Raw genomic sequence first — 20,673 nt, forward strand, 5'->3', positions numbered from 1 at the left:
TTGTGTCTTTCTGGAGCTGTCCACATCCCGTTTCTTTGAGACAAGGTCTCTCACTGTCTCACTGGCCTGGTGCTCCAAGCGAGGCTAGGCTAGCTGGCTGGTGAGCCCCGAGGGTCCACCTGGCTCTGCCTCCCCTGCAGTGGGATTATAAGTGGATGCCGCTATGCCTGGCTTTTCCTGTAGGTTCAGGGGATCTGAACTTAGATCCCCGTGTTTGCACAACAAACACTACCAACAGAGCCCTCTCCCCAGCGCCTACACTTTTGTTCCAGACAGGTGCTTGCCTCCTCTCACAGACTTTGCTTATTCCCGCCATATTTTGGAAGCTCCGAGCTGGTTTGGTGACGTTCCAAGTCGCTCCCTGAACAGCACACTGGCTGCACACCTGACACCTTTGCTTCCAATTCAGCTTCCTTCAGAGACCAAGATAAACCACAAGCCCCAGCATCCTCCAGTCAGTGCTCCAGTCAGTGGCACTGGGCAGACATAGTTGGAGCAGCAGCCAATCTGGGTGGAGTGACATGCAAGTGAGCTCAGAATCCTGGAGGGGTGACCCTCCCACTTCAAACCATGCAGTCTGTCAACAATAGTGGATGTCCATAGCTGCTGGAAACATAAATTTCATCAAGTAGCATGAAGAGAAGACCGAAGACTTCTTTCCTAGTGGAGGAGTCCTTGGATCCCTCTCTGCCATGGTGGGACCTCTGGGATCAGATGGATGACAGCTCCACGCCCTGGAAAGGCTGCCACACTGATGCCCTAGGGACCCAGTCCATCACTTCCCTTGTATGCTGTGGGTTTCTGAGCTTGCAGGGTGCTCAGGTGAGAGAAAGGCAGCTATTTAATGACGCCGGAAACCTGCTGTGCACCCAAAACCTCCAGGAAAGGCCCCGAATATCACAGCCCCCTGCCCTGCTGCCTCTGCAGGGCCACCTTGCTCTTCTGGACTCCCTTTTAGGACCTGGTTACCACCTGCCAGTCCTAGTCTGCTTTCTGTTGCTGTGACAAACCCCGTGACCAGGAGCAGCTTGGGGAGGACAGGGTTCATTTCAGCTTACACTTCTAGTCCACTGTGAAGGGGAGCCAGGGCAGGAACCTGGAGGCAGGAACTGAAGCAGAAGCCACGGAGGAGTGCTACTCACTGCCTTGTTCCCCATGTGTTACCCAGCCTGCCTTCTTATAGCATCTAGGACCACTATTGTGGTCTGGGTCCTCCCACATCAACAGTTAATCAAGGAAATGTACCACAGGCTTGTCCACAGGCCTGTCTTATGGGGGCCTTTTCTCAAGTGAGGTTTCCCTTCCTAGACGACTCTAGCTTGTGTCAAGTTGACAAAACTCCCAAGCAGCCCAGCAAGTGAGAGAGAGGTTGTGAGCCGAGATGTTCCAGAGCTGTCGGGGGGGGGAGGGAGGGGAGTGTCCTCTAGCTAAGTTCTTTATCATCCTTGAGAGACACTGTTTCTGCCCACACACGACTGTGGTAGACTCCTGGGGAGCCCCGTACAGCTCCCACACGGCCCAATTAGAAGCTTTTGTGGACATTCTGCTTGCCTTTACGTGGAGCTCTGTGGCTTGGGGAGTGGGGGGAGGCTGTCTGATGACTTATGGTCGGTGTCTTGACTGGCACACAATGAATCTCAGCACGTGATCGATATCCCAGGTACTGCTGTGTCTGGAGGGAGTGGGGTTGTGAGACCTTGTAAACCTGAGTCTGCAGACAGCAAGAGGTACGCAAATGAAGGCAGCCTGCCGCCCGTTCAGAAATACCCACCTCCAGTAAATCGGGTGCGTCTGGGTAGTCCTTGGAGCTCTAATAAAGAGGTCTGTTGTTAGGCCCAGACACGGTACCCAGTTATTTTGCAATCCTTCTTCCTTTATGCGCCTGCTTCCAAGGGAGCGTGGGAAGCTCACCAAGTGCACAAGCTAGGAGAAGATAAGGTCCATCGAATGTGGAAGGTGGACCAGGGAAGGCAGTCTGGATGGAAATGAGCGGGGATTGGGTCTACAGTCTGAAGAGAACCAGTTTTAAAGTCAGAAAAATCATACTGGGCATGGGGCGTAGCTCAGAGGCAGAGCATATAGACAGAGCCTGTCTGCCTGAGGTGTTGGGTTCCAGTCCAACTACTGCCTAAAGCCAGGTGTGGTGGTACCTACCTGCGATTCCAACACTCAGGAGGTGGAGGCAAGAGGATCAGGAGTTCAAGGCCATCTTCAGCTGTATAGCAAGTTGGAAGCTAGCCAGGGAAACATGAGATTGTGTCTCAAAAGAGTCAATTAAGCAACTCTAGCCCTGAGTTTGGATCATTCCCACACGCTCCACACTGGCCTCCCTCTCACTAACAAATGGTACTCGTGTGATGTGTTTGTTACAGCCAAGGCCCAGGGTTTACGCTAGGCTACTCTTGGGTGCCACACATTCTATGGGGTCTGCCAAGAATGTGATTCCTGTATCCACCATCAGGAGTTATCTGGGATCCCATCGCTATCTAAACACCCCTTGTGCTTGGCCGTCATCTCCTCTAAGTCACAGCCAGCTATGTCCCTGTCTTCATCTCTTCCTTTCCTAGAACGCCAGTGTGGGAACCAAGCAGTGTGTTTCTGTCAGACGGGCTTCATTCACTCAGCAGCCTGTGCCAAGGTTTCCTCTGTGTCTGTTTGTCTCTTTGCTTATTTAATTGTGTGTTGGTGTGTGTGTGTGTGTGTGTGTGTGTGTGTGTGTGTGCCCTGCACATATGGAGGTCAGAGGAGAACTCTGTGGAGTTATTTCTCACCTTCCACTTTTATGTGGGTTCTGGGAATTGAACTCAGGTTGTCAGGTTTTCTCTGCAAGCACTTTACTTGCTGAGCCATTTCACTGGCCCAGTTCAATTCTTCATAGTTCTGAATAATATCCTTTCCATTCAATGTTTTTCCCCCAGTCTATTCACTCAAGATTGGGAGAAGATTCTACATAGCTTTTTAGCAATTATGAACGTGTGTTTTCCTTTCCTCTTTTCTTTTTCTTTTATTTTTTGTATTTTTTTTTAAGACAAAGTCCTATTCAATAGTTCAGGCTGGCCTTAGACTCAAAGAAATCCTCCTGCCTCAGCCTCTCAGAGTACTGAAAAACAAGTGTGTGCTGCCATACCCAACTTGGACATTTATTTTCAACTCATTTGTGGAAACTCTGAGAGCACTAGTGTGACTGGGTAAAATGTGCTTTTTTTTTTATAAAATAGTTAGTTATTTTATTCCCTGCATATGGGTGTTTTGTCTGCATGCACCACCTGTGTGTAGTGCCAGTGGAGGCTTAAAAGAAGGCATCAGATCTCCTAGAACTGGAGTTACAGACAGTTGTGAGCCTTCATGTATGTCTTAAGCTTTCTGTTGCTGTGATGAAACACCATGACCAAAAAGCAATTTGGGGAGGAAAGAATTGATTCAGGTCACACTTCCACATCTCTGTTCATCTTCAAAGGCAGTCAAGACAGGAACTCAAACAGCAGGAACCTGGAGGCAAGAGCTGGTGCAGAGGCTATGGAGGGGTATAGTAGGATTTGTTGGGGGAGGCCACTAGCTCATTTCCTGTCTGCCCTGACATGAAATAATCACTCAGAAACTATATCATTTGCAATATTCTTTGGCCAATAGCTTAAGCATATTGCTAACTAGCTCTTATATCCTAAACCCATCTCCATTAATCTGTGCATCACCATGAGGTCGTTTCCTTCTGACAAAGTTTTAGCCATCTCCAGCAGAGGCATCTGTCCCCCACGGCAACTACAAGGCTTCTCGTTGACTCTGCCTACTCTCTCTCTCCTCTATCTCTTCTAGGCTGGCTTTACTCTGTTAAGCCATTGGCTGAAATCAGCTTCTTTATTAACCAATGGCAATAAAACACATTCACAGCATACATTACCTCCCACATCAGAGGGGTGCTGCTTACTGACTTGCTCCTCATCTTCTTCAGCCTGCTTCCTAACAGAACCCAGGGCCACCAGCCCAGGGACAGCACCAACCCACAATGGGCTGAACCCTCCCCCATCAATCACTAATTAAGAGAATGCCCTATGAGCTTGCCTACATCCTGATCTTATATGGAGGGGCTTTCTTAATTGAGGTTCCCTCTTCTCAAATATTTTAATGTGTGGCAAGGAAACGTAAAACTATCCAGCACAGTATAGTGACTGGATACTGAACCCAGGTCCTCTAGAAGAGCAGTCAGTGCTCTCAATTGCTGAATCATCTCCTTAGCCCCTTTGTGCTTTGTTTTATAAGACTGTGAGCTGTCCTTTGAGATGACCTGCATGGCTGCACCCCGTCTCATCTGTGTCGTGATGAGGGAGCAGGACCATCTATCCTCTGTGGTTTAAGGACTCTCTGAGTGCCTGCAGCCTGACCCCTGCAGCGCCCCCCTTGAGATGGGAGTGCACTTCTTTCATGTGTTGTTCAGCATCTGTCCCTTCTCTTTGTTGAGGTTTCTGTTCAGGTTATCTCACCCACTTTGATGGTAGTTTATCAAGTTTACAAGTTCTCTTTGCAGATTGGATAGCCGCAGCTCATATATTTATGTTTGGCTTTGGAAATATTTTCTCTAAGTCTGTGACTAACAATGATTTTACAGAGCTGTTAAGTCCCTAACCCTAAGTAAGAGCCTTGAGAGGTTTTTTTTTTTTTAACTTTAAAAGTTTTATTTATGTGTATGTGTGTTAGTATGTGTGTATGGGAGGAGTGCCCGTAGAGACCAACAGAATGCAGGGGACCTCCTGGAACAGAGTTACAGGTAGTTGTGAGTTACCTGATATGGGTGCTAGGAACCAAATTCAGGACAGTGCTCTTGATTATGGAGCCATCTCTCTGGCCCTCAGGTGTTTGTTGTTGCTGCTGCTGTTGTTCATTTTTAATAAGCCTTTCTTAGACTAGTTTTGGCTTAGAGAGTTTCTGCAGACCGCTCACCCATTGCTAACATCTTAAATCAGGGTGGCTTATTTTGCCGTCACTGAACTCTTTTCTCCATGGGAGTGTTACAAAGCCCATGCATCATTTTGATTTCCTCATTTTCCTGAAATGTTTTCTTCCCGTCTGGGTACGTCAGAGGGCCTGTGCCATCTTTACTTGTCATGTCCCTGGAGGCCGTGTGGCTTTGGAAGTTGGTTGGGCTTGTTCTCTTGGTGGTGAGCTTGACAGCGTTGAGAACTGGCCTGCTGTTTATTCAGATGCTCCTCCATGCACATTTGTCGAGGATTTTCTTCTCGACTGGACACAGATCTCATAAATATGAATGAGTGTGGGGCTGGGGAGGAGCACGAAGGAGGTGAAGCATCTCTCATCTTTTATGGAGGGCTTCTACCTAGTCAGCCTGCCTGATTTCTGGGGTGCTGACTTGGACGTTCTTGCATGGCTCTGTCTGCGGCCTTTCTTCCTGAGAGTCACCAGCTGAGCCTGTCCCATACAGTGCCTTTGGGAAGAGGCTCAGTTGGCACAGCCCACTGTTAAAGAGTAGGGTGTTATTTCCTGCCTCCTTAAGGGCACAGTGGAGATTTGTGTCTGTCTGTGAAATTGTTCCTCCTGCTGCCATTTATTGGTCATTCAATCTCTATGTGGGTTTTGCCTGGTGCAGGTGTCCCTCCATATCTATGAGGGATAGGCTGTAGGATTCCTCAGGTCTGAGCTCTAGGGATGCTCTAGTCACACAGAACCCGTGCACATCCTCTGGCAGCCTGTGTCATCTCTAGATTGTTTATAAAACCTGATTCATGGACGCTGTGAAAACTACTCTCACACTGTGTTATTTCTTGGTTATATTTTTTATTGTTGTTATTTTCAATCTGTGCATTGCATTAACTTCCCTTGCAAAGGCATGGATGAACTTCTGTTTGCTCTGGATAGAGCAGAACAAAGAGACAACTCCAAGACTAGCCCAGACCAATGATTTAGTCAGGCTTAACTACAGGGCCACAGTGAGGGGAAACTCACAGGAGCGTAGGTGAGGGACAGTCATTGTAGTCTGGGTGAGAGGAGAGAGGTCACTCGTAGGAGCCCGATTGAGGGATTAGTCACAGGAGCCTTGGTGAAGGGTTACTTATAGGAGTGTGGGTGGCCCTAAAACAGTTGTATTACTGCAAAGTTCCACCCCAAAATGGGTAATATCCCCTTATCTGCATGGATAGAGGCCCCTTCATTAACTTTCAATTTGTATTCTCTAGCACAGCGGTTCTCACCCTTCCTGACGCTGCAACCCTTTAATACATGTCCTCATGTCGTGGTGCTCCAACCATAGGATTATTCTTTTTTTTAAATATTTATTTATTTATTATGTATACAATATTCTGTCTGTGTGTATGCCTGCAGGCCAGAAGAGGGCACCAGACCCCATTACAGATGGTTGTCAGCCACCATGTGGTTGCTGGGAATTGAACTCAGGACCTTTGGAAGAGCAGGCAATGCTCTTAACCGCTGAGCCATCTCTCCAGCCCCCATAGGATTATTCTTGATACTACTTCACAGCTAATTTTGCTGCTGTTTTGAACTGCAATGCCAATATCTGTGTTTTCCAGTGGTCTTAGGTGACCCCTGTGAACGGGGTCTTGGCCCACAGGTTGAGAACCACTGCTCTAGTACCTTGGAAGAGACCACATGTAGCTGGGTAGAATTACATATGCCTGGGAGGGAAAGCCAAGTGGGAACAGCTGGATCTCACATCTGGATCTGATGACCTTCCCTTCCCCCTAATCCTATGGGAGAATGTCCACCAGCCTGACCTTGGGGGTCTCTTGTCAGCATCACCACCAGCTGCTCTGAGCCTGACCTTGGGGGTCTCTTGTCAGCATCAGCACCAGCTGCTCTGATGATGATGGTGACAGCTGATATTGAGAGGAAAGTGTTTCCTGATGCTGGGGTTGGCTGCGTTCACAGGAGAGCAGCTGGCTGACACTGTGGCCTCTGAGCTCAAACTAGAAAGCTGTTCCCCGTGTCTTATTTATTCTGCATCTTACATTCGACTTTTAGAGTAGCTCAGGTCAGCCTGTGTACCCCATGTCCAGTCACCACATTGTGATACATGCATCATTCCTCTCTGTGTTAGATTTTCCATCCTGGGATCCCTCAGCCTCCTAAATCAGTGTTTCAAGAACCCTGCTAGTGGTCACCCAACCCTTAAGAGGAGGACTGGTTTTCACTACCATAGTTGTTGCCTGACACAGTAAAAGTCACCCCTCCAGATGCTTGATTTCTGGGACCTCTCCCATGGCACACATGCACATGCACACACATACTCATGCACACGCACACACATACTCACACACATACTCATACGCATGCACACACGTGCGCACACACACTTGCATGCACGCGCACAGACACACATGTGCAGACTCCCACACACACACACACGTGCACGCACACACACACACATGCACGCGCACAGACACGCACACGTACACATGCATCCTCCAGCTGCCGCTTTGTATCCTGAGCTCTCAGCAGCTGCTCTGAGCCCTTACATCTCCACCTTGCCCTCCCTGGTGTCCTAGATCCCTGCAGTCAGGCTGGAGCTCTCAGCTGACCCACCAGGGTCCTACCTCCTTCCCTTGCTGCTGATGCCTCTTGAAATACGTCCTGGTTGTTTTCTGCCTATAACACTGCCAGAGTATTTCTAGGGTGATGGTGTATATAACTTTAAAGTCCAGTGGTCCAAGTTTGGGGTACCAGGCGTCTGCTTGGATGTACATGTCAAAGTTCTAAAGTGTTTTAAAAATCAAGGAAATCTCAACACACGAAAAGTGAGGAACATTTTCAAGACATTGTGTTGCAAACACTAGAGTGGGCGCAGCTTTCCCCTAACCTGAGGCTCGCTGTTCTGGCTGGACTGGCTGGGCGGTGAGCCCTTGGGATCCACTTATCTCTGCTGGGGTGACAGACAGGCTTACCTGCACCCAGCTTTTATTTGGGTGCTAGGGATTCTAACTCAGGTTCTCGTGATTGAATAGCAAGTACGCTTCCCACTTATCTTCCTCTGCCTTGATCTGGAGACTCAACAGTGGTGGTTCTCAACCTGTGGGTTGCGACTCCCCTTGTGGTCACATATCCGATATTTACATTACAGTTCATAAAAGTAGCAAAATTACAGTTATGAAGTAGCAATGAAATAATTTTATGGCTGGGGTCACCACAGCATGAAGAGCTGTATGAAAGGGTCTCAGCAGTAGGAAGGTTGAGAACCACTGCTCTAGAGTGTTGTCTCTCTGTGTCACAGTAACTTGTATGTTGTCCTGGTGCTCTGTGGCACCCAGAGGACTCCAGTCCTTATTTACATGGGAGCCTTGCAGCCTGGTTCCTGACAGCCACACATGGTCTGTGTGTGTCATGAATCAGAAAGACAAATGGTGCTGGCCTAGCCATGTCTGAGTTCCTGTGAGGGACATGTAAGGATGGTGCCCAGGCTTTTGTCCTCAGTGAGCATGACAGGGCTCTCCAGGGTTCATGGCACCAAGGCCTGCATTGTGGAGACCCTGCTGCTACTGTTTTGATTTGCATGTGATCCCATGTGTCCGTCATTGCCATGGGTTGTCTGAGTCCTCCAGACTGTGTGGACTCTCAGGGGCCGTAGGCACACAGAAGGAGCTGCTCGCTATTGAGGACCCTCATGTGGCTAAGCACTCAGGGGGGCTTGGCCTCCTTCTCTGGATATTTGTTCTGAAACTTTTTTTTTTGGTTTTTCAAGACAGGGTTTCTCTGTAGCTTTGGAGCCTGTCCTGGAACTAGCTCTTGTAGACCAGGCTGGTCTCGAACTCACAGAGATCCGCCTGCCTCTGCCTCCCGAGTGCTGGGATTAAAGGTGTGCGCCACCACCGTGTTCTGAAACTTTTGTGTTTGGTTCCCTCAGAGACGCCCCTGACCCTGGCTGCCCAGCTCAATGACTCCATGGAGGTCATCAAAGTTCTCAGAAATGGGGGTGCACATTTGGACTTCCGTGCCAGGGATGGGATGACTGCCCTTCACAAGGCTGCCCGGATGAGGAACCAGGTTGCCCTGAAGGTATGCCTTGAACCTGTCTTGTGTGGGCAACAGATTCCTTTATCTGGTCCCCTGAGCTGTCCTCATAATGACTTCCTCCCCAGGGATCATGTTCCCTGCGCCCACTTCTGTCCCCACTGGAGCTCAGAAGGCTCCTGCCCCCTCTATGGTGTAGCTGCTTCTAGAACTCAGTGCCTTAAGCCACCTTGTACCCTCTACTCCACAGAAAGGCTCATGTTTCTAACAAATGAGTTGGTGCTAAACCTTATGCTGTCCCTCAGAGGAGACCTCACACCCATGAGTAATACTGATGGCCTTGATGTCCCCTGCATTGCATCTCCCGGAGGGAGGCAGCTGTGGCCAGCCACATCTTCTCCTGAACTTCCACGTGGTGTATTCTCCACACCTATCTTCCCCATGGCTACCTCCCGACTCCATTTCCCACACCTACCTTTCCAGACCCATGTCCCTCCAGCCTGTCTTCCTTGCTACCCATCTTCCCCACCCCATCTTCCCAACCCATCTTCCCCACCCCATCTTCCCATACCCATCTTCCCAATGCCCATCTTTTTGCCTCTGCCAGACAGCATTCACCCCATCTTCCTTTCTTCCTTCCCCCACATCTTTGCTCCTTGCCCTGTCTAGCAGTACATGCAGTCTTGTCCAGAGAGAATGTGGCTCCAGCCTGCTTTCCACTAGAGCCCAGCGAGGAAGCCAGGTCCCCTGGCTGCAGACTGATCTGAGATGAAAGCTGTCCTCTCATTTCTTCCATCCCAACTTCACCTCAGCTCTGCCTTCCTACAGGCTTCTGAGAAGCCCACATCTTCCTGACCCTACTCCAGAGGCTCCCTACCCCTTGACTCACTGGAGTTCCACTGTCCTGTGTGTTACTCCAAATGCTGTGTCTCTCTTTAGTAAACGCAACCTTGATGGCTCTCCACAGCTGTCTCCTGGGATGCTGGGCTCTAGGCACCAGGAGGACCCTGTTGAGACATGGCAGTTGCAGACTGTCTCTCCTCTAGGTGCAGACCGTTACTGCATCTCTGAGCATCACCTGTCACTTCCAGTCAGCTGTTAGGACTCCCCAGTTCTGTGTGTGTCAGGGGGAATATCAGGTATCCAGGCGTGATGTCAGCTTGGTCCATGGGAACGTGATCCATGGGTGTCTTCAATTTGTTCCATCCATGAGACCAGTGATGACTTTCAATTCTTTCCCTAGACCCTCCTGGAGCTCGGCGCCTCCCCAGACTACAAGGACAGCTATGGACTCACACCGTTGTATCACACGGCCATTGTGGGGGGTGACCCTTACTGCTGCGAGCTCCTTCTCCATGAGCATGCCTCCGTGTGCTGCAAGGACGAGAATGGCTGGCATGAGATCCACCAGGTATGGCTGTGCCCCTCCCTGTGATGCCAGACCCAGACCTCAGAGCGTCCGAGCATCAGGCCCCTTCTGGTATCTTGGATGATCCACCCCAAGGTCCTGAAAAGTTTATATTAGTCACCAGCATTTGTGTGCTGACACATTTACCTAGAGACGGCCATTTCCCACTTTCAGGAGAAACTGGGTGATCGTGTGTGTGTCTACAGCAAGTCACCCAGAGTGGGGGAGGGGTTAAGAGTGTACATCCCTCCCCATGGTCTATGAGCTCTCCAGGCCCTGATACCCTAGGGACGTGGCAAAGAAGGTTCCAGGTAACCCCAGGATGAGGTCTGATTTCCTCGTGCAAGGCATGAGGTTTTCAGACATTATCTTGTAACCGTGAAGCTGGGCAGTGTATGACCTTGTAACTGTGGGGCCAGAAGGTATGACTCCCACGACCCTAGCAAGAAACAAAATCCACTTGATGGTTCTAGAAGGGCAGCCTCTCATGACCCAGGTGCAGGAAGAAATGGTCCAAGTTCTCTAAAGTTGGGGTTTATAGCCTGAATTCAAGGCTTTTGATCTGATTGGAGGAAGGGTCTGGGTGGGTAGGCAAGTCAGGGGAGAGAGCCTGGGATAATCTCACTTGGCTTTGATTGGTTGTCTCTCATGGTTCTTAGTTTCTCCATCAGTCTGTCAGTGCTTGTGCCACCTTTCACACTTGCCCCTCCTGGAAGGAGGGGTTGCATGCCCACCCAGATCTGTTCAGGGCCTAGGGCTGCCGACTGTCACAGAGAGGAAAGTGGGTCCTGCAGGACCTGCCCTCATCTGGTCTGTTTCCTGTGTATGTGGAGCCCCACAGCCTGGAAAAGGTCCCGTGCCTGCACGGGTTGAGTGGAACTCTTTGATACTGCTACTGGAACCCCAAGCCCACACTGGGTGGGGACCTCAGAGCAGGAAATATAATGACCGTCTTGTTCATGTGCCTGATGTGAGACTGGATGCTAGCCCTGCGCTTACTTTATGAAGGACAGACTCTCTCCACGACAGACTGCTGGGATGTGGTACCAGATGCTGATAGAATTCCTCAAGGCACTGCTCTGACTGTGTGCTATAAGATGGGATGGGGTTAACCAGCAGACTTGAAGCATGGAGGCAGCCCTCCACGGGAGCTGGAGACTGTTCATCAGCACAGGCTCATTTTTGGGAAGTCTGGGGTACCTAGAAAAACCCAGCTCCACCCCAGATGCCGTTCAGGCTCCAGCTGCAGCACCAGCCCCCCACCAAGCTTCCATCCTCCCTGCAGACCTCACCCAACTGCCCTGTCACTATGGAAACCAACTCTATAAAACATGATTTCAGGTATTTAAATTCTCTCTGTGTTCCTCCATATATACATTTCCAAGTACAATTATCTCTCAGGATTGTCAGGGGTCACATCCCAGAATTTCCGAGATGCCCCGAACCCTTCTGTGACACAGTGTAGCATTTACACGTAACATACACATATGACCAAGCATGTTCAGCCGTCTCAAGGTGATTCTTGATATTTTCAGTTTTGGTCTTCCTGAGACAAGGTCTCAATCCCTGGCCTAAGGAATCCTTGAAATCACTGCATAGTTCAAGATGTCCTCGAACTTTAGGCAATCCTCCTGCCTCAGCTCCCCAGGGCTAGGATTACAGGCATGATTTATAATAACCTGGATGATGTGAGTTCTCTGAGAACAATGGTTCTACCATGTTTAGGGACAAGAAGAAAAGGAAGGGCATGTATGTTTTATACATATGCTAATTTTCCCCAAGTATTACTATCCATGGCTAGAGAATCCATAGGTGACAGAGCTCACAGATATGGGGAACAGACTGTGTACACACATGTGCACCCTAGCAGTTCGGTCTCTTAGGAGAACCCTGACTTTTACAGCCCTGAGAAATAGTGTAGGCGCTTGTCCACCTGCTCCCTCTTTCTTCTCAATTCCTACTGCTTCTCCTCCATTCCCCGGGCTAGGGTGATGAGCAGCCTTCGGCTGGGTGCTCAGTCTCATCCCTCTTGAGCCCTTCCGCGGTGCTGGGCAAGATTGACGGTAGCTTCCCGCTCAGATGTCTCCCTGGACTGTCCCCCACCCATGCACGTTGCCTGCTTGTTTGTCTCTGCAGTACCGCGGGAGCCTCCCCAGCACTGACTGGGGATTCCATTGCCCACCTATTGTTCACACAGCCATGTTTCTGGCAGAGCATCAGTGACTCCTGTCACCCACTCAGTGTCCTGACGCCTGGAGCCAGGTGTGAACAGAACTCCCTGGTACATGAGGGAAGCTGGCCAGGGACAGACATATTTAAAGCCACATAACTAAACACGTGCACACATGCCCCACTCACACTCACATGCACGCGTGTGCACATGTAAGGAGTAGGTATGTGTGCTCCGTGTCCCCATGTGATAATACTTCCTGGTCTCATACTGTGACCAGCAGGCACATGTGTCCTGGAGCAGGGGATGGGTGGCAGTGGCACCTCTGCCTAGCACACTTAAGGCGTCGTCTTTACCATCTCCTCCCTGCTTCCCCCACCCTTTGTCCAGCCTTCTTGCCCCTCCCCCACCAGGTCAGCCCCTCTTCACAGTCCAGTGACATCACATTTACATGCCTGGCCTTTTCATCTAAACCATGCCCTTATCTCAGACAGCCCTTGGCTGTGGGACCCTGGCTATTGCTGGTTTCTGGGCCCCACAGATGGCAAATTCCGTCCTGGGTCTGGATTGAGAGTTTTGTCGTTTTACTGCCACCCAGACTTTTCAGTATTTCAGTCCCTCAACCCCCAGACCGTGGTGCTCTGGAGATGTTGGAAGACTAACACTCGTGAATCCTGCCGGAATCCTATTACCTTTTCTCAGCTCAGCTCCAGGGTTTGGACCGCCCTCTAGTGGTCAGTTTCAGAGTAGCCTGGGAAAGCTATGTTCTACGGAAGAGGTGACGTTTCTACCTAGCTTTTTTTTTGGTCTCTTTTAACTGTAGGCTGCTGCACCTGTTAAACAGGGTGACAACTGACTGACCCTGTACAGACATGGCAGGAGTAGGAGACAGTGCCAACACCTCCTAGGTTATGCTCCTAGCCACAGTTCACACTTACCCAGCCAAACTTGCCCTCTTTATATATCCTCAAGGCAACTCCAGAAGACTGCTTCCTGTTCCTGTCAACATGTGAATTAGCAGGCTCAGAGAGGGCTAGTAACTTGGCTAAGGTCACAGAGCAAGCAGCTGGCTGAACTAAGTACATCCCTGCCTTGTCTTACTCCGCTAGCTTCTCCATCTCCCTTGCAGACCTCTCGAGCAGAAACCATTCTGAGCCGGGCGGTGGTGGCGCACGCCTTTAATCCCAGCACTCGGGAGGCAGAGGCAGGCGGATCTCTGAGTTCGAGGCCAGCCTGGTCTACAAGAGCTAGATCCAGGACAGGCTCTAGAAACTACAGGGAAACCTTGTCTCGAAAAACCAAAAAAAAAAAAAAAAAAAAAAAAAAAAAAAAAAAAAAAAAAAAAAAAAAAAAAAAAAGAAACCATTCTGAATACAACAGTGTTTGGGGGGAAGAAAGTGCACAGGGCGGGTGGGTTTTGTCGGGATATACCTGAACTAGTTCTAGACCTCGTGGAGAAGCCCAGAGCCCCCGGTTTCTGGGCTCAGGATTTGAAGTTGGTTCCTCTGTGGGTAGCACCACTGTCGACTGTAGCATCCTGGCGTGTAGACATCTACTTTCTCCTGCTGGCCCTGGAGCCACCTCCTGGTAGCACACATGGCAAACGCCTGGCCAGCTCCCTGGGGGTCTGAGCTGTCTCTTGTCTGTCTGTTCTGAAGCCGGTGCCTCGTGCCTGAAATGACTAGAGCTCTTGTTTTAATCACATCTACAAAAACTTAGCTTTTTAAAAACATTTGTTTTATTTAAATTTTAAATACACACACACTCTACACACACACACAGCACACATACCCTACACATACTCCACATACACACACCACACTCACACCACACACACACACACACACACACACACACACCCTCATTAAAGAAACTAAACCAAATCCATTCCTACTGCTCATGGGTGTCAGGTGGGACCTGAGAGTTTTCAGTTCTTTTTTTTTTTCTACTCCCGCCCCCAGTACATGTACAGCCACCGTGCAGCCTGCAGTGAGCCGGGTCCAACCCAGGCAAGATGCTCAGGGAGAAGACAGGTGCCCGGCCAAGAGGCCAGCTCCTAATGGCTCTTTCCGACTCCCCCTTACTCGCATACCCTATGAGAGTGTCCACACCATGAGTATGGAATCATCTCCTTATACTGGAGTGAGTTTTGCCCAGTGTGGGCAGCCCGGAATAGAAACTCATGCTTCCTAGGTTGCCTGGGCAGGGACTCTGTGTCCTCAAACAAGTCACAGAGCTCTTAAGGCAGCCAAATGTAAGAGACTCCATGAGACATTTTCTACAATGCCTGTATGCCATTAGTGATGTACCCATACATGTCACCCTCCCCACATGACCTCACGTGGATGTCCTCTATTTGTCTGTGTCTTGGCCAGCTCCCCCCTTTTAGACTCACATATTGTATTTTATGTGTATGAGTGTTTTGCCTGCTTGTTTTATGTGTATGTATGTGTGTGTATATGTATATATGTATGCATGCATGCATGTGTGTATGTATGTGTATGCGTGTATGTATGTATGTGCATCATGTGCATGCACTGCCTGTGGAGGCCAGAAGTGGGTCAGAAGTGGGTGTTGGTGCTAGGTCCCCTAGAACTAGAGTTACAGGTGGTTGTGAGCCACTCTGTTGATGCTGGGAACCAAACCCTGGTCCTCTGGAGGAGCAGCCAATGCTCTTAATCACTGAGGCATCTGTCCCCATTGGCCAGTCTTCTTTGAAGGATTTCTGGTTGTGGCATAGGGCCCACACTAGAAACCTCATTCTCCCTTACTACTCTCCTTAGAGACCCATCTCCAAATAGTGACACTGATACCCTGGTTAGGACTCTGCTGTGTCAGTGTAAAGATTTACCACAAATGTCCAGCAGGTGGCAGTGCCGTGCTTGAAGGGAGGCGCACTGTTTCCTTACTCATGCCAAATCCGCTGTTTGGCAGGTGGCAGGGTGGGCTGCTGGGCACAGCTGGGGTAAACCCAGTGCTCTGAGGGGGTCCTTATTCTAAATACTCATGCCTAGTCCTCCCCAGGGGTGCCTGAAGCAGTAAATTTGGGTGAGTCCCCAAGAACACGTTTTTCTGAAAGTTAGGAAGTGGGAAAGACTGGAGAGTCTGAGGCAGTGTTATATCCTGATTTCGGTTTGCTCTCTGATCTCCATCCCCTTGGAAGCAGTGTCTGGTGCACCCTGCACAGGATAGAGTCTGGCTTCCACCCTTTGGTAATATTTAGTGTCTCTGCATGAAGGGAACACCTCTCTTGTTTTAGAACCATCTACCGGGTGTTTGCAAACTTAGGTATCCGCACAGCTACAGGCAGATGCCTGTATGCTACACTCCAGACCACACATGGTTCTCACCCGCGGTCCCAGCAATGTCCTTGATGGCCAGAGGGTTCATCCTGAGTCTACACTGGACCCTGTTGGTGTAAAAACCTGCTGTGCCCTGGGTCCCTTTGCCCTCTAGGTTCCTTCAGACTCCGGGGAAGTTCTTTTCTAGATTATGCTGGGTCCTGAGGAAACCCAGGTGTACATTTGACAGGACTGACACCAAGCTGCTGCCTCTGTGCTCTTGACACTGTGTCCTGTGAGGTGGCCTGTGATGACCGCTTTCTGTGGCTAGTGGCACCCTGGTGAGCTCCAGACATCCGCCATTGCTGTTCCTTCCCTGCTGTAATGAACTCGTCGTGGGGGTGATCCCTGAGACCACCAGTTCATGCACAATCTCACCTGCATCTTTGGCTTTGACATTGCTCGTCAGTATTGATTATTGTCCTTGTCCTGTGGAGACTCCCCTCCATTTTGCCTCTACTTGGGTACACACCAGACAGGAAAGCTATGTTTGTTTTCTTTTTTATTTATAGCAAGGTAGACTCATAGGTTTCTTTTTTCTGGCAGCTATTCTTGGATAACACCTGGTGTTAGGATCTCTCTGGACCCGTGGCTGCCCCCTTGGAATGGATCTGAACGTTGTTTAGTTGTTCTTATTATTGCTGCGACAAATGCCTGGCAGAGCAGTTTAAGGACAGGAAAGTTTATTTGGCTCACAGTGGGAGGGCACACACAGTCCCCTATGGCAGGGAAGGCATGGCAGCAGGTGTGTGAGGCAGCTGGTCACATTGCAGCCACTGTGGGGAAGTAGAGAGATGAGCACCAGTGTACAGCTCACTTTTTCTTCAGTCCGGAACCCCAAGCCGTGGGATGGCGCCACTCATATTTATGCCTCAATGAACCTAATGTGGAAACTCCCTTGCAGACCTGTCCAGAGGGCTGTTTCTATAGTGATAATACATACCAGCAAGTCAGCAGTCAGTGTAAAGTATCACAGGCATGTTCCTAGCCTTCTTTTTGGGCACACAATTACCTCAGGTTGTTTTGTGATAGTTTCCCTGGGGAGACACATCACAAACATCTATTGACCCTGACTGATATGGACAGTGACAGATCAAAATAAGGATGTTATTGAAGTCTAACTTAGTAAATCAGTAGTTTATTGGCGTTCCTTATAGGAGTGTGGGTGAGAGATCAGTTACATGACCAGGGATGACCCAAAGGTAGCTATGTCACCAAAGCCCACCCAAACATGGGCAATGGCTCATGAAAGCTGGGATCCTGGAGCTCCCTGCACAGCTTGCAAGCAGTTTGACAGGACAGAGGGTCTCTTCCAGGCAGCCCTGCTAGGTTAAGAGCATCTCAGCAATCCTGACAGCTCGTATGACTTTAGAGAGAAAGAGAAGGGCCCTGTACATTTGCTCAGTTTCAGGGACATCCTGAGAATTATGAATTGTTTGCTTCCTCCCCCTTAGTGAACCTCCCTTTAGAATCTTCTGAGTCTTAAGGAGTTTCACCTCCGATAATGGAATGTCTCACCTCAGGGAATTACCACACAACACAGGCTCCTCCTCTCCTTTTCCTGCCTCAGACCATTTCTGCAAGACCTTACCTCTCTATAGTGCAGCATGGCTACTGGGCTACTGCTGGAAAACATCTTCCTTAGCCAGAGTTTGAGATGCATGCATACTTGTGTATGTGTGTATTCTCTCTCTCTCTCTCTCTCTCTCTCTCTCTCTCTCTCTCTCTCTCTCTCTCTCTCTCTCTCTCTCTCTCCCTCTCCCCTTCTGGGACCCAAATGATGCCATAATCTATGATTCTTAAACATCTTACCAAAAATTGACAAGACATAGTCAGGTATGGAGAGTCACAACTGTGATCCTAACATCTAGGAGACTGAGCCTGAGGATTGGCTTTGAGTTCCAAGTCATCCTGGGCCGCAGAGTAAGGCCTTGTCTGTCTTATTTACATTTCTATTGCTGTGACAAAACACCATGATTGTGGCATCTTATAAAAGAAAGCATTTAATTGGCTTACCATTTCAGAGGGCTGGAGTCCATCATGGGCAGAGCAAAGGCATGGCAGCAGTAACAGCTGAGAGCTCACATCTGGATCTATAAGTAGGTAGCAGAGAGGAGTGGGAAGAGACTGGGAATGCCATGAGTGTTTTGAAAACTCAAAGCTTGCCTTCAGTGACATACCTCCTCCAACAAGGCCACACCTTCCAATCCTTCCCAAACACTTCCACCAACTGAGGGCCAAGCATTCTAACATTCAAGCCTATGGGGGGCATTTTCATTCAAAACACCATATTGACTCGAAGTAAAGTAATATAAAGATACATTTGTGCCCCCTTCCCAAAACTCTGAATCACCCACGTCATTTGTGACCCTACACCGTGGACATGTTGCACAAATAGTTGTTCTGCTCTTTTGTTTGGGAAACAATGATAAGAAGAAGTCTGTGCATGTTCAGTCCAAATGTGGTATTTATCCTGAATACTTTTTTATCTGTGGCTGATGGTCTCCTCAGCTTCAGAGGGCCAGCTGTCCCCACTTCCATCTTTATTTCTCTGTATGTCACAATTGTGCATTTATCCTGGTATGATGGCTTACATCTCTAATCTCAGCACTTGGAAAGCAGAGGCAAGAGAGTCACCACAAGTTTAAGACAAGCCTGGTTTACATATAATGAGTTCCAGGCCAGCTAGTGTTATATAGTGAAATTCTAGCTCCCATCAATCCGAAAGAAAATTGCAGGTTTATGCTATAATACCCCATACCAGGGTCTGGGGAGATGGCTCAAGAATTAGGAGCACTGGCTGCCCTTCTCGAGGACCTGTGTTCAGTTTCCAGCATCCACATAGTGGTTCCCAACTCCAGTCCCAGGAGAGCAGATGCCCTCTGCTGCTCTTCTCAGGTACTGCTTGCATGTTGTGTACACACACACACACACACACACACACACACACACACAGAGGGAGAGAGAGAGAGACAGAAACATTTATATACATAAAGTTAATTAATTAATCCCCATACCAAGCCAGCACCACAAGGGTTGTCTTTTAGCTTCTCTCGTCAGCTCAGAAAAAAACAGCCCAAGTTCCTCACCTGTGCACACCTTTGCTCAACTCTGGCTAGCAAAGGTGATGAAGACTCTAGCTACAGTGATGGAGAGGCTAGCGGCGGTGATGGAGAGGCTAGCGGCGGTGATGGAGACGCTAGCTACAGTGATGGAGAGGCTAGTGGCGGTGATGGAGACGCTAGCTACAGTGATGGAGAGGCTAGCGGCGGTGATGGAGAGGCTAGCGGCGGTGATGGAGAGGCTAGCAAAGGTGACTCCTTAATGAAGTGCCTGGCAGAATAATGATCCTGTGGGTATGGGTATCTGTTCTATGTTTTTGTGTTCTTTCCATACATTTTCTGATTTATTTGTTTCTAAACAGTAGCATGCAAATGGATGAAGCACACGAAGGGGGTCCTTGGGGACACTCTCCCCAGACTGTCCATACATGGTGCCTCTGTTTCTTCTCCTACTGTCCGTCATATTTTGACCCTGATTTTAAAAAAAAAGGTGACAGCATCCTGAGGATGCAACTATAAACCTCCTGAATTCAGATTACCTGGGGGAGGGGGTAATGAGTCTGGATTAATTGCTCAGTGAGCCTGTAGTAACCGAGTCCTCTTTACTGACTAGAGAGCAATTAAATTAAGCTGCTACAAAATGCTGTCTCTGCAAAGCCTTTGAGGAGAGCTGATTAGCCAAATTGTGTCTTCAGTTTAAGGAGCAAAATTCCCAGCTCAAACTGGTTGAAGCAAACAGGGGGACAAAAAAATTAGGCCTTATTTTAATGTCTCTGAACAACCCCAAGAGCAGTGTAAAGGAGGCGTAGCTCAGAACAGTCCCAGCAGGGCCCTGTGGATTACTCTATGGGCTTCCCTGGCTCATTGTCCCTCCCTCAGGTTCTTGTGGCTCTTCTCTTCTTTGCTCCCCTTGGAGTGCTAGCTCCTGCAGCTGTGAGTGCTAACTCCAGCAGCTGTAAGTGCTAGCTCCAGCAGCTGTGAGTGCCAGCTCCAGCAGCTGTGAGTGCCAGCTCCCACAGCTGTAAAGAATGTTACTTTCCCACAAGTCCTGACAGCTGTCCTGGCCTCCTGAGTCTGTTTGGGCTCAGAGAGGTTCCTCCCCAAACCTTACCTGCAGTGATGGAGATGACAGCTGCATAGCTATGTCCTGCCCTGCAGGATCAGGTGCACCTGGGCCATCTGAACCAACAAGAGCTGGGCAGGCAATCCCAGAGACGAGGAAGTGCTTGAGTGAAGTGGGGCCACCAGGCAGGCAGGCAGGCAGAGCAGCAGTATCTCCTGTCGGATCCGTCTAGTCAACAGTGAGAGTGTCACAGGGGACATGGCACTATAAATGGATGTTTTTCGAGTGCTTTTAACAACCACTGTCTACTTCTCCCTGTCCTCTTTGCAGAGTGGCTCTTGCTCCCATTGACACTGCTGAAGTAAAGTGTACTCTGTACACTGATCAGAGATAGTCTGTGGATCCAGGGCCAATATCATCATCTACAATGACTTTGTCCTTGGTGTGGCATACCTTCCTCCCCCTGTGAAGTCACTGACTGGCGGAGGTGTTCAGTCACCTGTGCAGGGACCTCCCTGACCCTTAGAACTGGGATGCTTATTTTTGGGGCCCAGTGTCATGTGATCTTTGATGTCCTTGTCCTCTGTGACTTATACAAACCTGTGAGAGGGACACTAGTCCCACTAATAACAAGGACATCCAAAACCTTGAAGGTGAAG

At 49.3% G+C, this 20,673-nt stretch overlaps 1 protein-coding gene across 7 annotated transcripts in view; it reads left to right on the forward strand.

Annotated features, from left to right (window-relative positions):
• Positions 1–20,673, forward strand: part of Shank2 (SH3 and multiple ankyrin repeat domains 2) — a 433,832-nt gene that overhangs the window by 80,111 nt on the left and 333,048 nt on the right. For all 7 annotated transcript variants that reach the window (XM_038318246.1, XM_038318236.1, XM_038318225.1 and 4 more), the window contains exons 7-8: positions 8,864–9,015; positions 10,214–10,381. In XM_038318246.1, the coding sequence (XP_038174174.1) occupies positions 8,864–9,015; positions 10,214–10,381 (320 nt within the window). The remainder of the gene's footprint in view (positions 1–8,863; positions 9,016–10,213; positions 10,382–20,673) is intronic.

This window comes from Arvicola amphibius, chromosome 1 (assembly GCF_903992535.2).
Source record: "Arvicola amphibius chromosome 1, mArvAmp1.2, whole genome shotgun sequence".
In the NCBI taxonomy this organism is placed as follows: Eukaryota; Metazoa; Chordata; class Mammalia; order Rodentia; family Cricetidae; genus Arvicola; species Arvicola amphibius.